The sequence below is a fragment of the Lissotriton vulgaris genome, chromosome 4_1 (genome assembly GCF_964263255.1).
Source record: "Lissotriton vulgaris chromosome 4_1, aLisVul1.2, whole genome shotgun sequence".
Taxonomy (NCBI): Eukaryota; Metazoa; Chordata; class Amphibia; order Caudata; family Salamandridae; genus Lissotriton; species Lissotriton vulgaris.
In genome coordinates this window covers 1,272,533,690-1,272,560,084 of record NC_141691.1, presented here as the reverse complement: position 1 = coordinate 1,272,560,084, position 26,395 = coordinate 1,272,533,690, and the positions used below count along the sequence as shown (strand labels likewise).

The 26,395-nt window shown below is 45.1% G+C and overlaps 1 protein-coding gene across 1 annotated transcript in view; it reads right to left on the bottom strand.

The window, feature by feature from the left end:
* Positions 1-26,395, bottom strand: part of LOC147723126 (1,25-dihydroxyvitamin D(3) 24-hydroxylase, mitochondrial-like) — a 162,213-nt gene that overhangs the window by 65,616 nt on the left and 70,202 nt on the right. Inside the window, exons 9-10 of the mRNA XM_086967450.1 lie at positions 8,123-8,289; positions 7,938-8,016 (exon numbers count right to left, since the gene is read on the bottom strand). Coding sequence (XP_086823576.1) covers positions 7,938-8,016; positions 8,123-8,289 — 246 coding nt within the window. The remainder of the gene's footprint in view (positions 1-7,937; positions 8,017-8,122; positions 8,290-26,395) is intronic.

The window sequence follows — 26,395 nt, the reverse complement described above, 5'->3', positions numbered from 1 at the left end:
ATTCCACTCTATGACACTCCATTCTCTCACACTACACTCTATGCCACTCCACTGTAGGCAATTCAACTCTACACCACTACATTGTACTCACTCCAGTCTATGCCACTCCACTGTACATCATTTTATTATACACACCTCTACTGTACGCTATTCCGCAGCGCAACTCCACTCTACCCCACTCCACTGTACGCTATTCAATTACATGCCACTCCACTTTTCCAATCTACTCTACGCCACTCCACTGTACATCACTCACTGTATGCTATTTTACTCAATGCCGCTCCAGTCTACGCCCCTCCACTCCGCCCCACTCCACTCCATTGTCTGATATTCCACTGCCTCAACTAGACTCTACACCTCTCCACTCTGCATCACTCCACTGCATGCCACTTATTTCCACGCCACTTCACTGTATTCCACTCCATGCCAATCAACTATATGCTCTTCCACTGTACACCACTCCACTCTACCAAATTCGACTATACGCCACTCCACTATTCCACTGTGTGCTACTGCACTGTACACCACAACACTGTCTGCTATTCCACTCTCTGCTATTCCATTCTATGCAACTCCACTGTACAGCACTAGACTGTATAATAATCCACTGTACACAACTTCCTGGTATGCCACTTCTTTCTATGCCAATCCACTCTTCGCTATTTTACTGTATGGCACTCCACTGTAGACTACTATACTCTACGCCACTCCAGTTTGCACAACTCCACTCTATTCTACTCTACTATACTATACTCTATGCCACTCTGCTCTACACTACTCCACTGTATGCCACTTCACGTAACACCAACCTAATTTATGCTATTTCACTCTATGGCACTCCATTGTATGCCACTACACGGTACACCACTCCAGTTTAAAGCACTCCACTCCACCACTCCACCACTCCACCACCCTCCACTTGACACTACTGTATTGTACACCACTCCACTGTATGCTGCTTGACTCTATGCTATTCCATTGGATACCACCTCAGTGAACGTCATTCCACTATACGCTATTCCAGTGTATGCCACTACACTCTCTGGCACTCCATTCTATGCCACACCACTAACGCTATTTCACTGTACACCTCTCCAGTCTACACCACTCCACTCCACTCTAGTGTATTACACTGTATGCCACTTCACTGTATGCCTCTACAGTCAATGCTGTTCCACTCTACACCACTTCACTCTATGTCACTCCACAGTATGCCTCTGCATTCTACGCCACTCCAATCTACACCACTAAACTCTGCACTATTCCACTCTACGATTCTGCACTTTAAGCCACTCCACTCTACCCCGCAAAACTCAACTCTATTCCACTGTTTGATTTTGCATTGTACGTCACTTCACTGTATGCCTCTCCACTCTCCACTAACCCTAGGCGTAGATCATGTAGTAGCGCTACGCGTAGCTACGTGAAGTTCACTTCGCACTATGCAAGCTACGCATAGCTACGCGAACTACGTAGTGCACTGTGCAAAATGCTGTTCGGACTGATTGCACAATGCTGGATACTTGTCCGCACTGTGCAATCATGGCAACCCGCATCTTGCACAGTGCAAGCAGTCATTTTCTGCAGCTCAAGTAGATTTGTACTCGAGTAGCAGGCTTCTCAACGCGGACTGGTAGTTTCTAATCGCAAGCGGTCTCGAGCATACGTGACCACTCGCAATTAGAAACCTGACCTCCCCACATTGAGAATCTCGTTGGGAGGTTTATTTTCCATGCTCGCGATCGGCAAATTGATGTTGCTGATCGACAATGAAGAAAAAGTCTTGCTGGGATGTTATTTTGCTCGCTCGCGGTCGCTTGATGTTGAGGACCGCGAGCAAGCAAAAAAGGCCCGTAATGCTTTGCGTTTTTGCACTGTGCTATGTGCAATTCATGTAGCTAAGCAAACTACGCGTGCGATGCGTAGTCCTACGCCCAGGGTTACTCTACACTATTACACTCTACTCTATTCCACTGTATGCCACTACACTTTGTACCACTCCACTAAATGCTTTTCCACTCAACGTCACTTCACTCTACACTACTACACTGCATGCTGTTCCACTCTATGGCACTCCATTCTATGGCACTACACTCTACGCCACTCCACTGTATGCAATTGTACTCTACTCCCCTACATTCTACATCACACTACTCTATGTACACCATTTGATTATACACAACTCTACTGCACGCTATTCCACAGTACGTGACTCTACTCTATACCACTCCACTCTACCCCACTCCACTGTACGCTATTCAATTTTGTGCCACTCCACTCTACCACACTCTACTCTATGTCACTCCCCTGCACACCACTCCACTCTATGCTATTTCACTCGGCGCCATTCCATTGTACCCCACTCCAGCCTACGCCACTCACCTCCATTCCACTCTATTGTCTGCTATTCCACTGCCTGCAACTAGACTATACTCCACTCCACTCTGCACCACTCCATTGCACACCACTTCATTCTATGCCACTCTACTGTACTCCTCTCCACTCTATGCCAGTCGACTATATGCTCTTCCACTGTAGACTACACTCTGTGCCACTACACTTTACACTATTCCACTGTACACCATTTCACTTCTGGCCACTCCAATGTATATTTCATTGTACGCTACTGCACTGTACACCACTACACTGCATGCTACTCCATTCTACTCTATTCCACTGTACTATACTCCACTCTACAACACTTCACTTTATGCTACTCCACTCTATGCCACTCCACTCTACACCACTAGACTGTATCTACCACATGAGACTGTATGACACTCCACTGTACACTGCTCCACAGAATGCCACTCCACTCTATGCCAGGAATGATCAGGAAGATTCGCCCCTTTCTACCTGATGCAGCAATTAAAACACTTGTTAGTGCTTTAGTCTTGTCATCGTTAGACTATTGTAACGGTTGATTTCTCAACGCCCAGGCCAGGGTCACACAAAAGTTACAGTCCATACAGAACGCGGCAGCACGCCTGCTTTCAGGAACCGCTAAGTTCAGTCCTATTTCGGATACGATCAGGCAGTTCCACTGGCTACCGATCCATAATAGAATAAAGTTCAAGTCCTTGTGTATAGTCTACAAAACACTCAACAACCAAGGACCGCATGCTCTCAAAGACCAATTAACACCCTGCATACCCTGCAGACAGTTACGTTCTTCTACCTTACATCAATTAGTAATCCCAGGAACAAAAACAGTGTCCTGGGGTGACCGCCGCTTCTCAGTGGCCGCACCCAAACTCTGGAACTGTACATCAGGATGAGTCCTTCACTCCACCAATTTCGAAAACTTTTAAAGACATGGCTCTTTAATCAGTGAGGCAGTGACTACATATAGGAAACAGAAGAATTTTTAGCACCGAGACGCCTGCGGGTATTTGCTGCGCTCTATAAATGTCAAAAATAAATAAATAAATAAATAAATGCCAATCCTCTCTACGCTATTTTACTGTGGTACTCCACTGTACACTACTACATTCTATGCCACTCCAGTTTACACCACTCCACTCCATCCTATTATGCTCTACTACACTACACTCTATTCAAATCTACTCACTCCACTTTATTCAACTCCCCTCTACACTATTCCACTGTATGCCCCTCCCCTTAACGCCAATCCACTGTATGCCACATCACTCTATGCCGCTGCACTGTATTCCACTACATTCAATTATATTCCACTACTCTACACCACACCATTCTATGCTACTCCACTGTATGCCACTGAAATCTACACCACTACATGTTACACTACTAAACTCTGCACTATTCCACTCTATGATTCTGAACTCCGCGCTAATCCACTCTACACAACTAAACTCCATGCTATTCCTGGCTTGGCCCATGGTAATTTCTTATGTTATGGTAGTGACAGAGAAGAGAGTGATCCCAAACTCCTGAGAGTAATACTCAGACTTAATACAAAAGACGCCTTGCAGTACACAATAATCGGAGAACCAACAGGGGAGGGATGCTACAAAGCTCTTTGCAGAATAAATTGGACCCCGCACCTAGGTCCCAAACTAACCACTTGGACAGCAACCAACGAAGAACTAGCTTCAATATGAAGTCTGGAGAAACTCCTGGAACATTGGGTTGACATTCAAGTCGACTTACAACTGGTACTGAAGGGCACCCGACTGTCCACAAATGCCGGTGGCAGACTCAATCAACTGTCCCCCAGTACCATGAAGACAAGGAGACGTCAGCAATAAAGCAGAAGCTCTGAAAGCCCTTGAAAGCAAGGAGGAGAAGTGTGAATTTTTCACAGGGCCAAGATCTTATTGCCCTCTGAGTCGAGTATAAGAAAAAAGCCTGGGAGCAAAAAAATAAACAGATAGAAGTACAGTGGCAAAACAAATTTCTCCTTCTTAAGAAACAAACACCGCCTTATTCTGTAAGAACGTCAACCAACTCAGTAACCATGGTCAGTCCAAGGAGAACAGAGTAGCAGACAGTGTATGGGTCAAATATGTCAAACAACTCTACAGCAGCAAGACAGCTGGAACACAAGCACAGCTTTTCACATTGACACCAAATCTCCGGGACACACAAGCATTTGAAATCTCAGAAGCCACAATAGTCAAAATAATTAAACAAGTGCAAAACAATGGTGCACCAGGACCCAACAGAATACCAGCAGGGGTGTTTAAATCAGCCCAAACACTTTGGACAGGGCTCCTCACGCCGCTCTTTAACTATGCCTTCTACACAGCAGCTCTCCTCCCAACCTGGCAATGATCCATCCTATTTCCAATCCACAAAAAAGGAAATTGAATGAGCCCAGCTAACTATTGGCTGATAGCCCTATTGGACATCAAAGCCAAAGCCTATGCCCTCATTTTACTGGTTGAAATGGAAACCTGGGTAGCCGAAAACAGCATTCTGCCCCGCACCCAGTCATTATTCAGAACAGACTGTTCAACTACAGACAATATACTGGTTCTGGCCTAACTATTAAGTAGAGCCTCATGGGACAAACAACCACCACTATTCTGCTGTTTCATGGACTATAGCGCCGCTTTCGACCGAGCCCACTGAGGAATTCTATAGTACAAACTAAGCTCCTGGGGGATACCCACCCAACTCCTTGCAGCCATAATGTTATTGCATCATGGGACATGGGTCAGGGTGAAAACCAGCCCCATGACAGTGACTGAAAAAATCTTCACACACAATGGCTTAAAACAACTTGCTAGCCCACTACTCTTCAAACTTTATACTGCAGACTTGCTAAAACATCTAGAAGCCAAAAGTCTAATCACACCAGGACATGAGACTGCTTGTCCTTCCTATTGCCGATTTCATCCTGCTTTGGGCCCAGAGGGATGTGCACTCATCTGGTAGGCTCTGTGACTACCATCAAGAGTCCTGGCTACATCTGTTATATTGCTGTCCCCACCTTGACAAGGATGGACGTTGCCTCCTAATCCCACTCTGCAGAGGCAAAGACCTCAGACACTGCAAGGATGTATCTGACCTCTGCTTTACCAACAACACTGCACAAACTCTTGCAAGACTAGAAAAATGTATCTACAACATTTGAGCCGTGCTGCACACTGTTGACCTTAGTGCCCAGATTACGGAAAGGAATGGGCAAACTTCAGTCGAAGAGCATCCAAGCTGCGACTAACTGACCCTGAGAACAGAAACAAGACCATTAGTGAAAACAAGACACTAAGTCAAGAGCGCGATCCGGACATATACACCACTGCTAATTGGGGAGAAAATGAACTGTAATTGTGAAACTCTAGCAGAAGAAACATTTTGCACCTCCCTTTCAGACTCCCTCAGAACTAAAGACGCACTTTAATATACCTGCTTGCAACATTTTGCTGATTCATTTTTGTAATTATATCTTTTTTAAATATTTGATATTTTTATTATATGGCGACATACTATTTTTAAACAAAAATAAATATAAACATATACGTGACCGCTTGTTGCTAAAAAATTGTTGCTAATTTTTACTTCTGCGTAAAGGCCTAAACTCGGGCACCCACATGTAATGATTTTAATTAATCGATCATGAAAGAAATTGAGTAGTTTGGTATGTTAGTGTTATTTTTATAGCGTGCTATCACCCGTGAGGGTATCTGGTGCTGAACAGGTATGTGAGGCTAGCCTCAGGTGGGCTTACTTCAAGAACCAGGTCTTCAGCTTCTTTTGGAAATCAAGAAGGGAGGAGGAGGCTCTGATGTTTTGCTTTAAGAGTGAGGTATGATGGTGCACGACCTCTTGTTTAATATTCGTTTATGCGTGAAGTGTGTGCTAGTGAGAGTCCAGCAAAGTGGATGTGCCTGGAAGGATAATGGAAGTCTACACAACTGTTCAAGTAGTTTGTACTTTGTATGTGCAGGTAGAGCTTGAAGTGTGCATGCTTGTGTATCATGGGCCAGTTGAGTTCCCTTAGGTGATGTCTCATGTGGGCCAGGCCTGGAAGATTTGGGACTAGACTGGCTGTTGTGTTCTTGATGATCTGGACTCTTTTTGTGAATTTGGTGGTTATTCCCGTGTATAGTGTGTTCCTGTAGTCTAGTCTACTGGTGATGAGGTCGTGGGTGACCGTTTTCCTGATGTTTTTCAGTAGCCTCTTCTTCTCCAGGGTACTGAAACAGGACAATTCAACTGCGTTTACATGGTTGGACATGTCCAGTTTGCTGCCTATAATTATTTCAAGGTTTCTTGTTTGTGCCTCAGGCGTGTGAGTAGGTGTGAGTAAGTGCGAGATCTATTCGCCACCATGTTTGGTCCCACGGCTATGCGTGGTTCCTGAAAAACACCACTTAGGTCTTGTCCGTGTTCAGCTTGAGGCAGTTCTATTTCATAAGAGTGGCCACTTTGATAATGAAAGGGATGAACTTGTTCCTGGTGCTGGGTGTTTTGTCTGAGAAGGATAGCATCAGTTACATGTTGTCTGCATTACGTGACAATGTTGATGTTGTGGGCCCAGATGACGTTCTACTTAGTGGGTCATCTTTATGTTTAATAGGGTCAGGCTGAGTAAGGAGCCCTGAGTGACTCCGCAAATAAGTTCCTGTGCTTCTGAGGGGTGTGGTGACATGTCTAATGTTTGCGTTCTTCCAGTGAGAAATGTGCAGATTACCGGGTGTTCCAGTCCGTCAATCTTCTGGTTCCCCACTGTGTTTGGAGATGGGAATGAAATGGGTTTTGTAAGTCTCTGCTAGTCTAATCCCTTGTCCTGGTGGTCCATCTGCCACTTTGCTACCAGCTCACAGTGACACTCACCCATCTATTTACAACAGGGTGAACCTCACTTGTTTCGCTATCCTCTGCCTCACTAGAAGGCATGGTGGTTCTGTGTTCAAAAACACATAATGTCCCCTACATCCTGAGAGAAAAAGTCCTACATATCAAGGGCAATATTTTTTAATTTGTCTGAAAAAGTTTCACCTACCTGGTGAAGCTCTTTAAATATGGAAGTCAGTTCTCTGCCATGGGTGCAGAAGCTTTAGGGTCCACTGACCTATCAGGCAAGTGTGTTGCCCTCCGGGCTTTACATGAGCTTATCAGTCTCCTCTTGTCCTTCATTCATGCGTTTAAGAAGGGCTACTCCCTTGTATGCTCAACATTTCTAATTATGATATCCCTTCCATCGCCTTTCTTTTCATACTATCAATATAGTCTTTCAATTTGATTTTTCTAGTTTTATTTTCATTTTTAAAAGCCTTTCTGGCTGCAAATTTAGCATGGTCTCTATATCCTCCTTTATAGTTGAAATAGAACACATGCAAGTTACGCATACATTAAATGAAAAGTTGTCTTAATTGCAGATGTGTCATGGATGATTAAAAGCAGATATCACACTTATCAGGAAGAAAAGTGCAGAACAGTCCACAATAGAGAATTAGGCTGAATGTAAAAGACCAGGAATACTCTAGAGAGAAGGAACTAAGACTTACGCCTTCGGGAAGCAGATATCCACCAACACTGGCATCATCTTCTAATGTTCGACTTGTAAAGGGGATTGTAGGTGTCAGCCTGGGAAAGAATATGATGTTCCTTTTAAAAATCACAGCTTTCTCTACTCAAGGATGAAACCTCGAAAATGAAACCCACATTTCAAAGTTATTGTTAAGAACTATACCTCATTGACTCTTTCAAACAGGATTTCAGGAATGGCATCTTTTTTAATGTTTCAACGGTGGGAAACATTCCTGGGTGCAACGTTTTCTGTATTTCATCATAAAGTTTACTTTGAGCACTAGGATTTCGAGAAAGATTGAAAATGGCCCACATCAGCGAATTTGCCGTCTGAAAAGAGTGAGAAACTTGAATTACATACTTTATTAAAAATCAATTGTTAGGGTTTTGAACCGTTTGAAGCTATAAAAAACACAGAAATATTACTATAAGATCTGTTTGTCAAGACTGGTATAGACTATTTCCTTTAAGCGTAGTACACTTTTTTTATCAAGATATAAAACATCCAAATATACACTGTAGAAGGAAAGTGTGAAGGATATAAACTGTGCAGTCTTTTCACAACCAGCTCTCTTATATTTCTCTCTTATATTTATTCTAACAGATCCTTTATATATAGAGAGAGTAGGGGTAGGTTCCATGAGCCATACATCCCAAACAGTTGTATTCAGTAAACTGCAAACTAAACGTTCATTCATAATAAAAATGGTTAAACCTAGGTGCATAGAATTATGTCTAATTTGACTTAGATTTTCAAATTTTGTGTAATCACAGCATTTCCTTAAATTAAGCTTGAGAATCCATGACTTTCATAACATTCCAGTAATAAGCTAATTATCTTACATGTAAAGTAGGAGGATTCTGCAGAAGTCGACCTGCAGGTTTGCACTTTTCTCAACCCGTTTTTTTCGCCTTAGTAACATTAGATTTCTCTTTGGAGAAACCACTTAATTTATTTTCTGATGACGAATAGGAGCATTTCATTCCCTTTCTCAATCCATGAAAACAATATCGGAAGCACTTTTAAAAAATGTTGTCACAATCCACACCATTCTAATGCTGTGAATTTTCACAAGTATTCACATGTTAAACCTGCTAACTTTAGACAGGGTCTTCTTAAGGACTGCAGCGATTAGTCTAGGTTTCAAAATTTGCTTCCGAAACCAGAAAAAAAAAAAAAAATATATATATATATATATATATCTATATCTGTATATATATCTATATATATATATATATATATATATATATATATATATATATATATATATATATATATATATATATATATATATATATATATATATATATATATATATATATATATATATTTTCGAAAGGGCTGACAGCTTGCATCCGCGCTGCAGCCACACAAAGAGACTCGCACTCCAGGGTCTGTGTTTAAAGATGTTTAATATATATATATATATTACCTACTGGCAGTCACCAGTAGGTAGTTATAGTTAGGACCTAGTTTCCATAGGAAATCCGCAACATTCTATTTGGAAAACCTTTGGTGACGGTCGACGAATAAACGCAAAATTCTCCAAGAAAATGGTCTGCTCCGCTCCGCTCCTTCCCTGAAAGATTGGGGGTGATTCGTGAAATGGGAGCTGAGAAAAAAGGGGGGTCCAAAAACAAGTTTTCCCCATGCAATTTTCCATAGGGACCTTTAGCCAGTGCTGAACGGAATTACACCAAATTTGGCAAAAAGGTAGAGTTCGGTTTGCAGATTACCCTTTTTTTTCAAATGGTGTAAATCTGTTAAGTAGTTCCTGAGAAAATCAAAAGTAAAATCATAGATATATCTATAGATGAAGTACCGTACTGTACTGTACCGAGGCATAAGAAAGCAGTGAAACAAACTTGCAAAACACGCAAAGGGGGCAGGGTAGAGAAACACCCTGACCACCTAGGCCTGCTCAGGGAGTACCACAAGGACCCCCAAGCCCCAAAAAAAGTATTTATTTTTTTTAAATTGCGGGGTACGAAGTACAGTACTCTGTACTGTACTCTGTACCTTCCCGAGCGCATACTGGAGGTTCCTGGTGGGCTAGTTGGCCCCCTGGGACCTCCAGTATGCAAGGGGAATTAGTTCCCCCTCTGCAAACGTGCCAGGGGGCTGCGTTGCAGAGAGATGTAAAAAGGGGCATGACCTCATTACTCCTCTCTGCAATGCAGCCCCCTGGCGCGTACTGGAGGTTCCTGGTGGGCTAGTTGGCCCCCAGGGACCCCCAGTATGCAAGGGGAATTACAGGTAGATACATCAATCATTTTTGCGAGCGCAAACGGTGCGAATCACAAAATTCGGCTGTTTGCGCCCGCAAAAATGGCATTTTAGATGCATCAAGGGTTCAAGCACTCGCAATTTAAGAAATTGCAAATAATTGCGAGTTCTCAAATTGCGATTGCATTTAAGGAATCGCAATTTTCGATTCCCTAAATGCAATGCATGAACCATTCCAAGATTGAGAATTCGCAATCTGGGGCCGCTATTTATTGCAAAGTCAAACTACGTGGTAAATAGCAAAAACTTAGAAATATGCACTTTAGTGCATTTTTCTAAATTGTATGTTACACACACACATGTACTTGGGACATGTGTGTGTGCAACACCAGTGAACATTACCATTTCAGGGGTGCAACAGGGTGTTCTTTGGACACCCTGGCACCCTTGAAATTGCAGCACTTTTGCAATTCACAAATAAGGAATTACTCCCCATTCATTCCTATGGGCCTTTGAATGGGAAAGCCATTCCTTATTTGCGATTAGCAATTAGCGAATCGCAAATAAGGAATCAGTAGAAATCGCAAATAATATTGCGATTCGTACATGCACCCCCAGTATGCAAGGGGAATAAGTTCCCCCTCTGCAAACGCGCCAGGGGGCTGCGTTGCAGAGAGGTGTAATGAGGCCACGCCCCTTTTTACACCTCTCCGCAGCGCAGCGCCCTAGCACATACTGGAGGTTCCTGGTGGGCTAGTTGGCCCCCACGGGCCCCCAGTATGCAAGGGACTTAATCCCCCAATTTAGAACGTGCTACGGGCGTGTTTGCACAGTGGTGAAGGTAGGGGGCTGGGCTTGAGGTGATATGTGTGTAAACATGCCCTGTGGCGCGTTTTAAGTTGGGGAATTAATTCCTCTTCAATCCAGAGGTCCCCTAGGGGCTACCTAGTCCAACAGGTACCTCCAGTAAGTGCCACGGAGCTGTGTTGCAGAGTGTTGTAAAAAGGGGACGTGCCCTTTGAACACCTCTCTGCAACGCAGCTCCATGGCGCATCCTGGAGGTACTTGGTGGGCTAGTTGGCTCACATGGGACCTCAGGATTGAAGAGGAATTAATTACCCAAACTAAAACGCGCCACTGGGCGTGTTTGCACACGTCACCTCAGGCCCCGCCCCCTTCCTTTACTATTAAGCGAAATATTCCTCTAAAATCAGCCGAACTACGAATTCCAATTTACTCACCTGTTATCAGGAGAGACCTCAGGGCTGCATCTTTAAGCCCACTACTGATCCTGAAAAGTAATTCTAACCATACTTACAGTAACTTGAATTTCCTTCCATTGGCTAACATTGACTGGTTTCACTTGGAAATTTTTTAAGTGTGGAGTTTTGGAACGTAAAAAAATTCCTCAAAAATCAGCCGAACTACGAATTCCGATTTACTCACCAGTTATCAGGAGAGACCTCGGGGCTGCATCTTTCAGCCCACTACTGATCCTGAAAAGTAATTCTAATCGTAGTTCCAGTAACTTGAATTTCTTTTCATAGGCTAACATTGACTGGTTTCACGTGGAATTTTTTTAAGTGTGGAGTTTTGGAACTTAAAAAAATTCCTCAAAAATCAGTCGAACTACGAATTCCGATGTACTCACCTGTTATCTGGAGAGACCTCAGGGCTGCATCTTTCAGGTCACTACTATTCCTGAAAAGTAAATTTAACTGAACTTACCAGTAACTTGAATTTCTTTCCATAGGATATCATTGCCTGCTATATAAAATATATATAAATTAAGAAAATATCAAATAAAAAAAAAATATTACAATTTCAATATTTTTAAAAACATTTTTTTTCAATTTATATTAAAAATATGTAATGTAATTTAAAAAATAAAATATCTAAAAATAAATACTATAAAACAATGTAGTAAATTAGTATAAAAAAATATAACATTTAATACATTTTAAAATGATCATTTACAAAACCTTTGAAATTCACTCAAAAAACCATAGGTTTCAGCCACGTTATAGCTAAGAATTAGCATTAAAAAACCTTAGAAAATTCACTGAAAAAACATAGGTTTCAGCCACGTTATAGTTAGGAATTAGCATTTAAAAAACCTTAGAAATTCACTGAAAAAACCATAGGTTTCACACATGTTATAGTTAGCTGGACATTTCATTCATACAAAATCATTGAAATTCCCCCGTTATAGTTAGTTCAGCTAACTATAACTCGCGCGCCCGCTATGCACTGCTGATGACGTCACATATTACATCACTCATAACATGGTCAGTGACATCACTCATGACATCACTGATAACATCACTCATGACCACACTGACGACATCTCAATTGACATTGAGAAGCTGTGAGGTTAACAGCGAAACGCGTCAGGCACCCGTTGCTAAAATAAACACCGTTTTTGAATTGAGGCCACGGAACCAGTGAGTTATTTGATTCACGCTACTGGATTGTGTTGGTGTATTTGGGAGTGGCATCCCTGCCGTGTTGCCCGCCGTGGAAGTGGCTCGGAATTTGCCGAGTTTTACGTTTGGATATAGATATATATATATATTACCTACTGGCGGTCGCCAGTAGGTAGTTATAGTTAGGAATATTTTGTATAGGGAATTTGCAACATTCTATTGGGAATAACTTGGGCGCCGGTTGAGGAATCTGCCTGAAAATTTCCTCAAATTTGCCTCGCGGCGCTTCGCTCCATCCCTGAAAGTTTGGGAGGGATTCGTCAAGCGGGGGCCAAGATAAAAGGGGGGTCCCAAAACGTGTTTTCCCCATGTTAATTTCCATAGGGCGGTTAAACTCACTTTTAGCCCAAACGGCTGAATGGATTTCCACCAAACTTGGCAAAATTGTAGGGACTGGTAGCCCAATGTGCCTTTGCTATGTCTCAAGATATGTGCTCCAGTGGATTTTGAGTAATATAGGTTCAAAAAAATATATATATCTATAAGCGCGCCCCGGTACGCGCACCCGGGCGCGTACCAGCGCGCTACACGAGTTCGCGCGCGGAAAGCTGATTGGCTCTCGGGTGTCTGTCAACATTCCAAACAGTCCGGAGTGGCCGCCATCTTGTGTCTCGCTAGGATCGAGACACAAGAGGTGGCAAAAACAAAGGGGGAAATGACCAAAAGGGGGCAGAGTAGACCCCCTGACTCCCTAGGTTTGATGTGGGGGCCATAAAAGGGGCCCCGCGGGGCAAATTTTATTTATTTTTTTTCGATTTGCGCGGGGGGAGCGCCCGGTATGCGCACCGGGGAGCGTACCGGGGAGCGTACCATAGGGAAAAAAGAATGACAAAGTCTTTAAAAAATGTAGCCGTTTTTTATAAATTGGAGGTAGTTCTAAAAAGAACTGTTTTTTTTCTTCTTTTTGTTGTTTTATATTTTTTTATTGTTTTTTTGAACATTTTGTACTTTTTTTTTGGCTTTTATGAACAATTTTATATTTTTTTGTTATTTTTATGGGGAGAAACAAAAAACAGGGAACTGTAAATGGCTCAACTGGAGCAAAAAGAAATCAGGAAAAAATTAAGGTTTTTTGGGGCAATTGTGGTTGTCACCAGCACGGTTGATGAGCTTTAAGCTTTGCTCACCATAGGTAATTATTTTACCACAAAATATACAACTGATTTTGTATTCTCCAAACTGGGGTTGTATGTTTGGGACCATTTCCCTTGTCTCTGGACCCGATGGAGTGGGTTGCTTTCTTTTGGAGGTGCTGGGTGAAGATTGGGGAGGGTTTCTGGCCAGTTCTCTGACCTCTGCCGCAGCATAGTTGTTAGGGTGCCGGCGTTGCATGTGGCGAATCATGGTGTTATTGCCAAAAGAGTATTTTTTGTTAGGGTTCCCCCTTGAAAGTTCAGTGCCACAGATTAGGCAAGTAACTCTTGGCGCATTTACTTTCTTCTGGCCCTTTGGGATTGAAAAAACTCCCAGATAATGTGCTGCTTTGGCCTATATGGGGTATTATCTTCTGGCAGGAACCTCCTCCTCTCCTCCTCCTCCTCCTCCTTCTTTTCTTCATCTCCACCACTGTGGTGTTATGGTGGTCCTCTTGGTGGTGGTGGTGGTGGTGGCTGAGATGCTCCTGCTGCTGCTGCTACTGAAGCCATTTCCGAGTACAAATTATTAATAGCTCTGGAAACAGGTCTTCCTCACTCAAAGTACGAAGTGAGAATGAGGAAAAAAGGTGGGGCTTTCATCATTAGGACAAAAAAACTGTCCTGAACCAATGAAAAGTGTTTTTTCAGGTCACATGACCAAGGCTTTCATCATTTGGAAACCAAAACTGTCCTGAAACAATAAAAAGTGTTATTTTTAGGTCACATGACCCGCGCGCTTACGCTACGTGCCCCGCGGCGCGCCCCGGGGCGCCGCCAGGGGGGCGTCGCGTAAGCGTGTCGGATGGTTACGTAGCGCGATTGTATGCGCTCGAGTGCTTCCGGGTGCGCTTTCGCCATGCGTATCACGCGGACGCGGCTACGCGATACGTCGCGATGATGTTTTTGTTCGCGGCAATAGCGCAAACGGGACGCTCACCGCAAGACTGCGCTTACCGGTGCGCTCACCGGGGCGCTCACCGGGACGCACACCGGGAGCGCTCCAAGGCAAAAAAAAAAAAAAACATGAACAATATACATAAAAAAATAGTATTACATAAATATACAATATAGGATTCATTATAAAAAATATTACATTTCATACCTATAGAAATTTGCTATTAAAAAACCTTTGAAATTCACTGAAAAAAACATAGGTTTGAGGCCCTATATATAGTTAGGAACTAGCATTTAAAAAACCAATGAAATTCACTGAAAAAACAATAGGTTTCACACCAGTTATAGTTAGGAATTAGCATTTAAAAAACCTATGAAATTCACTGAAAAAAACAGAGGTTTCACACCAGTTATAGTTAGGAATTAGCATTTAAAAAACCTATTAAATTCACTGAAAAAACCATAGGTTTCACACCAGTTATAGTTAGCTGGAAATTTTACTGACATAAAACCATTGAAATTCCCATGTTATAGTTAGTTGGACTCACTATAACTTGCGCGCCTGCAATGCACTGCTGATGACGTCACATATTACATCACTCATGACATGGTCAGTGACATCACTCATGACATCACTGATGACACCATCCTTGTGACAGACTGACAGACCTCCTTTCAGTGTAATGTAACCCTTGAAACACATTTTCAAAAATAGAAATTAACGATTTCAAAAAAATGGAGATACCCATACCAGATACAACAACCAATTCAGTAATTCCACCATCTATATACACATCCACTCATTCAGCAACAGTTCTATATAGTCACTCATACATATACTCACTCATCATATGTAGTGATACACATATACATCCTGTTACACACCGACTCACACATGCAAATAAACTATTGAACATCCATGTATTTGCATATACTATACACACACTAGCACATTACTTTTAAGGAAACTTACACATACTTACTCTCTTAAACAATCACTTATAGAAACACATACTTATTAAAACAAGAACTCTTTCAATCTCTCACTCTCACATATACTCACTTATATACATCAATAGTCACATATACTAGATTAAAACATATGTAGTTACTCATAAAGACACTAGTGAGGCAGGCATTCACTCACTAACACACACATATACACACTCATCCACCCATACAGTCCTGCACATATGCTGTCTTCAAAACACAAACAGTGAGTCAGTCACCAACCCATGCAGCCACTTATACAGAAAGTGAAACACTGATACATATATTTAAATATTTAAAAATTACTCCCTAATATATGTATCCACTAAGATACACTTAATAAGCCAGTTAACCAATCAATTTTTGGTTTTTTTAAAACATCCATTTAGACACTTATTTAAAAATGTATTTTTCCATCGACCTTTACAAATACATTTGTAAAACATATTTATTTTACAGAAACACACATTCACTGGATGGTGTCATCAGTGATGTCATGAGTGATGTCACTGACCATGTCATGAGTGATGTAATATGTGACGTCATCAGCAGTGCATTGCAGGCGCGCAAGTTATAGTGAGTCCAACTAACTATAACGTGGGAATTTCAATGGTTTTATGTCAGTAAAATTTCCAGCTAACTATAACTGGTGTGAAACCTATGTTTTTTTTAGTGAATTTATATATATATATATATATATATATATATTCAAAAACAAGAGCCAAATGCTTGGAGGCCCTCTCACAGCGTGATTTATTTGAATTCAGCAAGGCAGCAATTCAGTACAGGATGGTAGGTACAGCGATTGTTTCTGACAAAAGTCCCGACGCGTTTCAGGCTCCTCTCACCTTTCTTCTCGGAGATGGCTGTGAGGAAAAACGGCTCGCAGGTGTTTATAAATCATGCAGCAGTTAATAGTCCCGCCCTTTGGGCGTGTGCAAGCAATGCACTGTGGTTGATGTAGTCTATGCCATATTGAGCCTATAGTAGGGCCAGCCGCTGTTGTTTTCCTAAGTATATTTCATTTACCACAGTGGGTTCGCTGCATCACAACATGCCGTAGTTATGGCAATTTTCACTTTGCTTAGATCACGATGTTCATTGTAGCCCTGTACTCGTGACGGAGCTTGACCTGCTCATCCGCAGGGAGGGTCTCTCCACGACCGTGGCAGACCGCAAAATATTCAAAAACAAGAGCCAAACGCTTGAGGCCCTCTCACAGCGCGATTTATTTGAATTCAGCAAGGCAGCATTTCAGTACAGGATGGTAGGTACAGCGATTGTTTCTGCCAAAAGTCCCGACGCGTTTCAGGATCCTCTCGCCTTTCTTCTTGGGGATCGCTGTGAGGAAAAGCGGCTCGCAGGTGTTTATAAATAATGCAGCAGTTAATAGTCCCGCCCTGTGGGCGTGTGCAAGCAATGCACTGTGGTTGATGTAGTCTATGCCATATTGAGCCTATAGTAGGGCCAGCCGCTGTTGTTTTCCTAAGTATATTTCATTTACCACAGTGGGTTCGCTGCATCACAACATGCCGTATTTATGCCAATTTTCACTTTGCTGAGATCGCGATGTTCATTGTAGCCCCGTACTTGTGACGGCGCTTGACCTGCTCATCCACAGGGAGGGGCTCTACGCGACCGTGGCAGGCCGCAAAATATTCAAAAACAAGAGCCAAACGCTTGGAGGCCCTCTCACAGCGCGATTTATTTGAATTCAGCAAGGCAGCATTTCAGTACAGGATGGTAGGTACAGCGATTGTTTATGCCAAAAGTCCAGACGCATATCTATATATATATATATATATATATATATATATATATATATATATATATATATACTTATATATATATATATATATATATATATATATATATATATATATATAGATATATATATATATCTATATATATATATATATATATATATATATATATATATATATATTACGCTCAAAACTCTTCTTAGTTTCCAAGAAAGAGGCAGCACTCGTAGACTGAAAGGTATCACGGTGATTTTAATGTCGGGAAACAAAAAAGCACAGACGCGTTTCGGCGTAAGCCTTCGTCAGTGTGTCTATATATATATTCCACTGACATATAGGTGTCCAGATACATGGACTGAAAATACCACATTAAGTTCTTCATTGGGCCTCTGCTTCTTCACTTTGGAGGGGTTTATGTGGATATTATGCGTGGGAACCAGATACACGCTTACAGAGGTCCCGCTCTGCAAAGTCGACCTGGGCATCACTGGCGCGCTGCTCCTGCAGTTCCTTTCTTTCCGAGGTATCGGTAAGCCCAGGTCCACCGGAGAATTCGCACAGAAGCAAGGGTGGCTGAGGTTGAAGCAGGCTGTGACTACACATCGGATGGGGTGCATGGCCATCCCTACCCCTACCTGGCGGAAGCACGAATTCGAAGGTTGGAGCGTCGAGGGGACCCGAGGGAGTTGAAGACACTGCACTATTCAGGACTCGGAAATACATCCATATCGCGATTTGTCACGCAATTTGCTCCAAACCACAAGGATTTCACAAACATTAAGCCACGTAGCACCTAGCCAGAGAGATGCATGCTGGGACTGGTAGGACTAAGCAACAACCAGTCGGTGCACGATCACATGGTTGGAGGCGGAGCAATGTTGTCCATTATTGAGAACTGTGCGTGACAGCATTTAAACGGTTGGCAAAGAGAATACTGAAAGTAGCGGCATCTGAGGAAGGCCAGAACCGGACGAAATGCATTATGCCAGAAAACTGACCTGTGCTGTCTAAATAAAGCTCCCATCTCATCCCTTCATTGGGCCTCTGCTTCTTCACTTTGGAGGGGTTTACGGGGATATTATGCGTGGGAACCAGATACACGCTTACAGAGGTCCCGCTCTGCAAAGTCGACCTGGCCATCACTGGCGCGCTGCTCCTGCAGTTCCTTTCTTTCCGAGGTATCGGTAAGCCCAGGTCCACCGGAGAATTCGCACAGAAGCAAGGGTGGCTGAGGTTGAAGCAGGCTGTGACTACACATCGGATGGGGTGCATGACCATCTCTACCCCTACCTGGTGGAAGCACGAATTCGAAGGTTGGAGCGTCGAGGGGACCCGAGGGAGTTGAAGACACTGCACTAATCAGGACTTGGAAATACATCCATACCGCGATTTGTCACGCAATTTGCTCCAAACCACAAGGATTTCACATACATTAAGCCACGTAGCACCTAGCCAGAGAGATGCATGCTGGGACTGGTAAGACTGAGCAACAACCAGTCGGTGCACGATCACATGGTTGGAGGCGGAGCAATGTTGTCCATTAATCAGAACTATGCGTGACAGCATTTAAACGGTTGGCAAAGAGAATACTGAAAGTAGCGGCATCTGAGGAAGGCCAGAACCGGCCGAAATGCATTATGCCAGAAAACTTACCTGTGCTGTCTAAATAAAGCTCCCATCTCATCCCTTCATTGGGCCTCTGCTTCTTCACTTTGGAGGGGTTTACGTGGATATATATATATATATATATATATATATATATATATATATATATATATATATATATATATATATATTACGCTCAAAACTCTTCTTAGTTTTCAAGAAAGAGGCAGCACTCGTAGACTGAAAGGTATCACGGTGATTTTAATGTCGGGAAACAAAAAGTACAGACGCGTTTCGGCGTAAGCCTTCGTCAGTGTGTCTATATATATATATTCCACTGACATATAGGTGTCCAGATACATGGACTGACAATACCACATTAAGTTCAGGCATCAAGGAGGATTTCACAAAAGTGTAAAATCATTCACCAACTGTAAAATTACTTCTGAACCTATAAGTGATTCTCAAGTTAGCTATATCTCTGTATTGTACAGATCTGTGACACAAAAACCAACACAACTGCAGACATTATTATTTGGAAGTGATTTTGAATTAAAAAAATATATATTTCTGTTAGAAACGGGATCCCCGGCTGGCCAAGGCTTGCGCCAAAGTCAGTCAGAGATCACCATTCCCAAGTCAGGGAAATGGAGTTACACACCAAGATAACCCCTGCTCACCCTCTAGGTAACGTGACGCGAGCAGCAAGGCTAATCTCGGAGGTGTGTAAAGCGTTTGCGCACGCACCCAGCAACAACACCCAAGGCCCACCACAAAGGAAACTCCACACAAGGTTATATAAAAAATAGCTTTGTATTATAGCAAAAACACATTAGATAAACACACACTTTACAATGTGCCAACAGGCACGGGCAGAATTTACAGGGAATTATATACAGGGCAGGGCCACATGGACCACTGTCAGGGGTATGCACTTTTTAGAATTAGCACTTGTTTTAAATAGCACTTGTAGGTATAATACTTAGCACATAGAACATATAATGACTGTAGCACCAAAATAGTACATGTAGCACACAACCAGTAATTACTGGTAGAGTGTAAATACCTCCTATGCAACCCTAACCACCTTAGGAAAATCACGCAGGGAACTAGGGCCTATTTAGCAGGACCTATAAAAGGAAAAACAATCACCTAAGCATCAAACACATAGCAAAGGGAAAGAAGCAAAACACATGAAGCATAAAAACATTCAGAGGTGTAACAAGAACAAATGCGCAGGAATCACATTGGCAAGTAACTCATAAATTGCGCAAGGTGCACATAGCACAACACTAGAACTGTCCCCCAGGCCAACTGGCCTCGCAAGGGCTGAAATGCCCTTAGTCCTAAATGTCAGGGCAGGCTGCGCCGGCCGCCAAGAACACAAACCTAAATGTGGCAACTGCCCACTAAGTGCTGAGCAGCTGTAAAGCAATGATGAGCCAACGTTGGAGCCTCGTGGGCTCAAGAACACAATGATGGGGCAACACACAACATGGGAGCCTCGGGGCTCTAATCAAATAACTGTGCCCCCAAGTGCCTCGCTGGGCTCTAAATAAACAAAGTGGGCTGTGAGCCTTTCTGGGCTCTAGCTCAAAGAATGCCACTCCAGAGCCTCTCAAAGCTTGCAAAACAAATATGCCCCCTTGAGCCTCTCTGGCTCGTAAATCACGATAGGCCGGGTGGAGCCTCTCAGGGCTCTAATTAAACAAACTGCGCCCTGAGCCTCTCGGGGCTCGTAACTCAAATCGGCCGCCAAGAGCCTCCCGTGGGCTCGGGAATACAACTGTGCCCCCCGGATCGTTAGAGTCCCTCTCGGGGGACTCAAAAGGAAATAATGCCAACAAGAGCCTCTGCAGCTCAAAAAAAAGGAGCAGGCCGGACGTCAGTGGAGCCCCAACCTCTGGGGGCTCTAGAACAAGTGCGGCCCGGTGTTGGAGCCTCTCAGGGGCTCAAGACAGCCACACCCTGCCACACAGAGCCTCCCCTAGCCCTTCTCACTTACCGGGCTACTCTGGCGGGGGCTCCTTGCGGGTTTCGCGCTGCTCCTCTCGTCATGGCAGCAGGCGGGGCTCTACCGTAACACGGGAGCCCCGCAGACTTCACCTCCTTGCTCCCCGCCTCACTTCTCTGTACCGGGGTGCGGGGTGAGCACCCGTCTGCTTCCGGGTGATGCTGGCAGCACTTCTGGGTCGTCGCAGGCAACGGCGGCCCGGAGGGGGGGAAAGAGAACGGCTCGCGGTGAAAATCCGGGGTAGGCTCCCGATGAATAAAATAAATAAAACAGGGCACGTAGGCGGCGTGGGCAGCCGCGGTGAACAGAAAAGCGCTCCCTCGCGCTTTGTGGAAATTTAAGCGCTCCCGGGCGCTATAGCAATAAAGCGCTCCCTAGCGCTATAGGACCAACAAAGGTCCAGAGTAAGAATAAAGCGCTTCCTGGCGCTTAGGGGCAAATAAAGTGCTTGCCAGCGCTAGGAAGCAAACCCAGCACTTCCAGGCGTTTAGAGGCAAAGAGTCCAGCAAAAAGTCTTCTTAGGCAGGCAGGGGGCAAGGCTGGGCCCAGAGCCAGCTCACTGGGTCTCCAGGCAGGGAGACAATCCAAGTGGCGGTCCTCCTGGCCCCAGCGACAGAAGCAGCCCCCTCAGGCAGGATCCTGGCAGAGAGCAACTTGTGTGGGGACACAGCCCCATTTTTATACATTGAAATCCTTTGTCTCAGGGTGCAAGGTGGGGGAGAAACCAGTCGCAGCTGGTTTTGGAGCACCCTTGATGTGCTCAGCCCCTCACTCTATTCACTGGCAGGGCTAGGGTCATCAGTCGCACCAAAGGGGGCGGAGCCAGCATTGTGTGGGGAAAACCCAGCCCTATTCAGGACCCAGGTGCACTCCTCCCCAGCCATCAGCATGCTAATTTCCACACTCACCACCGGGCGGACCCATCCAGACTCCTGGAGCCAGGCTCACCAGCCAGCTCCAGCCAATCACACGCCAGACACATTTTACACAAATATGCCAACTCCTAGAAGTGGCACTTCCGCACAAGACACAATCATACCACATACATCATTGCGCAGCATTCAATCTCACGGGTTCGCACATACCAAACTCGAGCCTGCACACTTCATGCATCAGTAACTAACATGGACAAACACATTCCCATGCATTCCTATGGGAGGGCAGGCCAGCCTCACTACACGCACGCACTTTACTCTGGGACACAGGGAAAAAGTGCGCAGAGACCAAAAATCACTAACACAGATCACATATTAAAAGCAAAAAGATTAGGGGTGAACCTGCCAGAAGGGCCAAGTCCAACACAACCCCCTTCCAGCCAAAACGCAGGGCAGACCAATCACCACTGTGATGGGCTTCCCTGCTTGGGGCAATAAAACACGGACGCGGGCCCTCAACTGCAGTGACACCCTCCTGTTCTACGCCACCGTGAACACCTGGGGTTCTTTCTAAAACTACTGTAGGGACTAACTGGTTTACCCCACTGGTACTCTCCAGCTGTCCTCGGCCAGGACCAGGCCCTAGGCCACCCAGGTGCCACTGGTTCCTGCCTACTCACAAAGTGGGAGGTAGTAACCCCTGGCACATAGTAACCATTCTCCACTCTTCCTGTCTGCAAGACAGGGCTAGACTGCCACTGGTTCTCCAGCCTAGGGTCTACAACCTCAGGCGGACCAGGAGTCTCAGGGAAGGCTCTCCTCCCCCTACCTCTTCTTCTAGGGTTCCTCCTCCTCCTGCGAGAGGTCCCCTCAGAACGCCATTCTCCCAACCTAGGGTTTAACCCCTCAGGTTGCACCGGGGTCAGAGGTGGGCTCTCCCACCCTCTGCATCCCCTTCCAGAGTCCTGCTCTCTCCCAACCGGGGCGGTACCTCTGGAGGAAGAACTGGTCAGGACACTGATTACAGTAGTCCCACCCTTCAGGTCAGGCCAATCCTGAACCTGACCTCCCAACCTCCGGTCTAAAACCTTTGGTGGAATCAATGCCTGGCACTCCAGGACTTCTGGGGACTCACATACTATTCCCCAATCACTCCTTTCGCTGGACTCCTGTATCCTCCCTACCGGAGCGGTACTGCCATACTCTAGAACCATAGAAGCTCCGCTTATGGATGCTCCAGGTCCTCTACACACTAGGAGATCTCCCTCAAGTGGACTAACAGGAAAGCTTAGGTCCCCAACCTGGTGTTCCCTAAAGAAACCATCCAGGCTCTGTGGCAGGGCTTCGGGCGTCTGGGGACTCTCGGTCTTACACTCACTCCCGCTCCACTGAGACAGGCAGTAAGACCCTACCCCCTCCTCACTATACCGGGACCTAGATGGGTTACTCAGACCCTCCTCCACCACGCTGGGCTGGAGGACACCTGACCCACTATTGTTGGAATCACTCACTAATGACTCTAGAGAACCTCTCGCGCTTTCCCAGCATTCTGCTTCACTTGCAAGGTCCCAACGACTAAAACCTTCTAACCTCAACAGGTGCAGGCGCAACTCTGGACAACAGATACTGAGGAACTGTTCTTTGAGAAACATATCCCTTGCTCCCGCATCCGTCCGGTCCGGCCTAGTCACCATCCAATCACACATTGCATCTGAACAGTCATCCACAAACTCTACCCAATCCTGGTGAGACAGTTTCCTAAGTCTCCTGAATTATAACCTGAACTCCTCCTCTGGGGAAACAGGTACCACACTTGGGGAACTAGAAGTGGGACTTTCTACACTGAAATTTAAAAAGCTGCCACCACTGGACTCAACCCTCCCTGGAGAATCCAGAAAATTAAAACTGTGCGCAGGGGATAGTCTATCATCTAGGGCTTCTCTCTCTCGAATGATGGCCATTCTCTCCTCCTGTATCCTCTCCTGCGCCAAGATCCTCTCGATCTCTAGCTGTTGCTTCTTGACACCCAGCTGCGCCATAGCCTGGGCATGCTCCAACCTGAGCTGTTCCATCGCTAGCTGATACTCCCTTTCTTTCTCCTATCTTCCCACTCCTCTGGGGATAGGACAAGGGATGGGGCGCTGGTACTGACACTGGACCCAGCAAGGGACTCCCTACCTATGGGGTCCTCACTATCTGCTGGTGCCCATTCACTGTCATCTTCATCAACTTCATACTCTTCAGGGCTCCCCTCAGACTCACCACCCTCATGGCGTGCAGCCCGGGCCCTCTCTCTCTCACTGTGCTCACGATCCCATTGATCCTTTTGCCATTGGATCAGGCTGTCCCTAAGCTGGGACTGAGTATCCGACTCACTCACCTCCATGCCTCCATCTTCACAGAATCAGCTCTAACCTACTGTATCTAAAAAGACCACAGAGATCAAAAGCAGGCTCCATTTTGGCGGACGTTCTCAATAAAAGTTTGACACAGGGAATCTGGGGGTCTGAGCTTAACAGGAGTACACAATTAAAAATTCAGCAAGCTCCCTGTCTCAGAGAACGCGCACTCCTCTGTCCAGTGTAACACACCACTTATTCACACCCCCCCCCCCCCCCCTTGGTAAAGCAGTTTCTACCACCCCTGATTTCTCAACCTGACCATAAGCGACACAGGTACCAATCTGGGAGCAGGGCGGGGAACAAAGGTACTGGACACAAATACAAAATGACACCTTTCAGGAGAAGCAATACTGGTACTTCACCAAAAAACAATAATCCCCAAAATGTGGATATCTAAAAATGTAGAGTTTTGTAGTGCGGCCTGTCGCCACTGTGGTACAGCGCAAACGCAAGTCCAATCCGCACCGCTTGCCACCAATGTTAGAAACAGGATCCCCGGCTGGCCAAGGCTCGTGCCAAAGTAAGTCAGAGATCACCATTCCCAAGTCAGGGCAAGGGAGTTACATACCAAGATAACCCCTGCTCACCCTCTAGGTAACGTGACGCGAGCAGCAAGGCTAATCTCGGAGGCGATGTGTAAAGCGTTTGCGCGCGCACCCAGCAACAACACCCAAGGCCCACCACAAAGGAAACTCCACACAAGGTTATATAAAACATAGCCTTTGCATTATAGCAAAAACACATTAGATAAACACACACTTTACAATGTGCCAACAGGCACGGGCAGAATTTACAGGGAATTATATACAGGGCAGGGCCACATGGACCACTGTCAGGGGTATGCACTTTTTAGAATTAGCACTTGTTGTAAATAGCACTTTGTAGGTATAATACTTAGCAAATAGAACATACAATGACTGTAGCACCAAAATAGTACATGTAGCACACAACCAGTAATTACTGGTAGAGGGTAAATACCTCCTATGCAAACCTAAGCACCTTAGGAAAATCACGCAGGGAACTAGGGCCTATTTAGCAGGACCTATAAAAGGAAAAACAATCACCTAAGCATCAAACACATAGAAAAGGAAAAGAAGCAAAACACATGATGCATAAAAACATGCAGAGGTGTAACAAGAACAAATGCGCAGGAATCACATTGGCAAGTAACTCATAAATTGCGCAAGGTGCACATAGCACACCACTAGAACTGTCCCCCAGGCCAACTGGCCTCGCAAGGGCTGAAATGCCCTTAGTCCAAAATGTCAGGGCAGGCTGCGCCGGCAGCCAAGAACACAAACCTAAACGTGGCAACTGCCCAATAAGTGCTGGGCAGCTGTAAAGCAATGATGAGCCAACGTTGGAGCCTCGTGGGCCCAGGAACACAATGATGGGGCAACACACAGCGTGGGAGCCTCGGGCTCTAACCAACTAACTGTGCCCCCAAGAGCCTCGCTGGGCTCTAAATAAGCAAAGTGGGCTGTGAGCCTTTCTGGGCTCTAGCTCAAAGAATGCCACTCCAGAGCCTCTCAGGGCTCGCAAAACAAATATGCCCCCTTGAGCCTCTCTGGCTCGTAAATCACGATAGGCCGGGTGGAGCCTCTCGGGGCTCTAATTAAACAAACTGCGCCCTGAGCCTCTCGGTGCTCATAACTCAAATCGGCCGCCAAGTGCCTCCCGTGGGCTCGGGAATTCAATTGTGCCCCCCGGATCGTTGGAGTCCCTCTCGGGGGACTCAAAAGGAAATAATGCCAATAAGAGCCTCTGCGGCTCAAAAAAAAGGAACAGGCCAGGCGTCGGTGGAGCCCCCACCTCTGGGGGCTCGAGAACACGTGCGGCCCGGCGTTGGAGCCTCTCAGGGACTCAAGACAGCGACACCCTGCCACACAGAGCCTCCCCTAGCCCTTCTCACTTACCGGGCTACTCTGGCGGGGGCTCCTTGTGGGTTTCGCGCTGCTCCTTTCGTAACGGCAGCAGGCGGGGCTCTACCGTAACACGGGAGCACACACATTCCCCATGCATTCCTATGGGAGGGCAGGCCAGC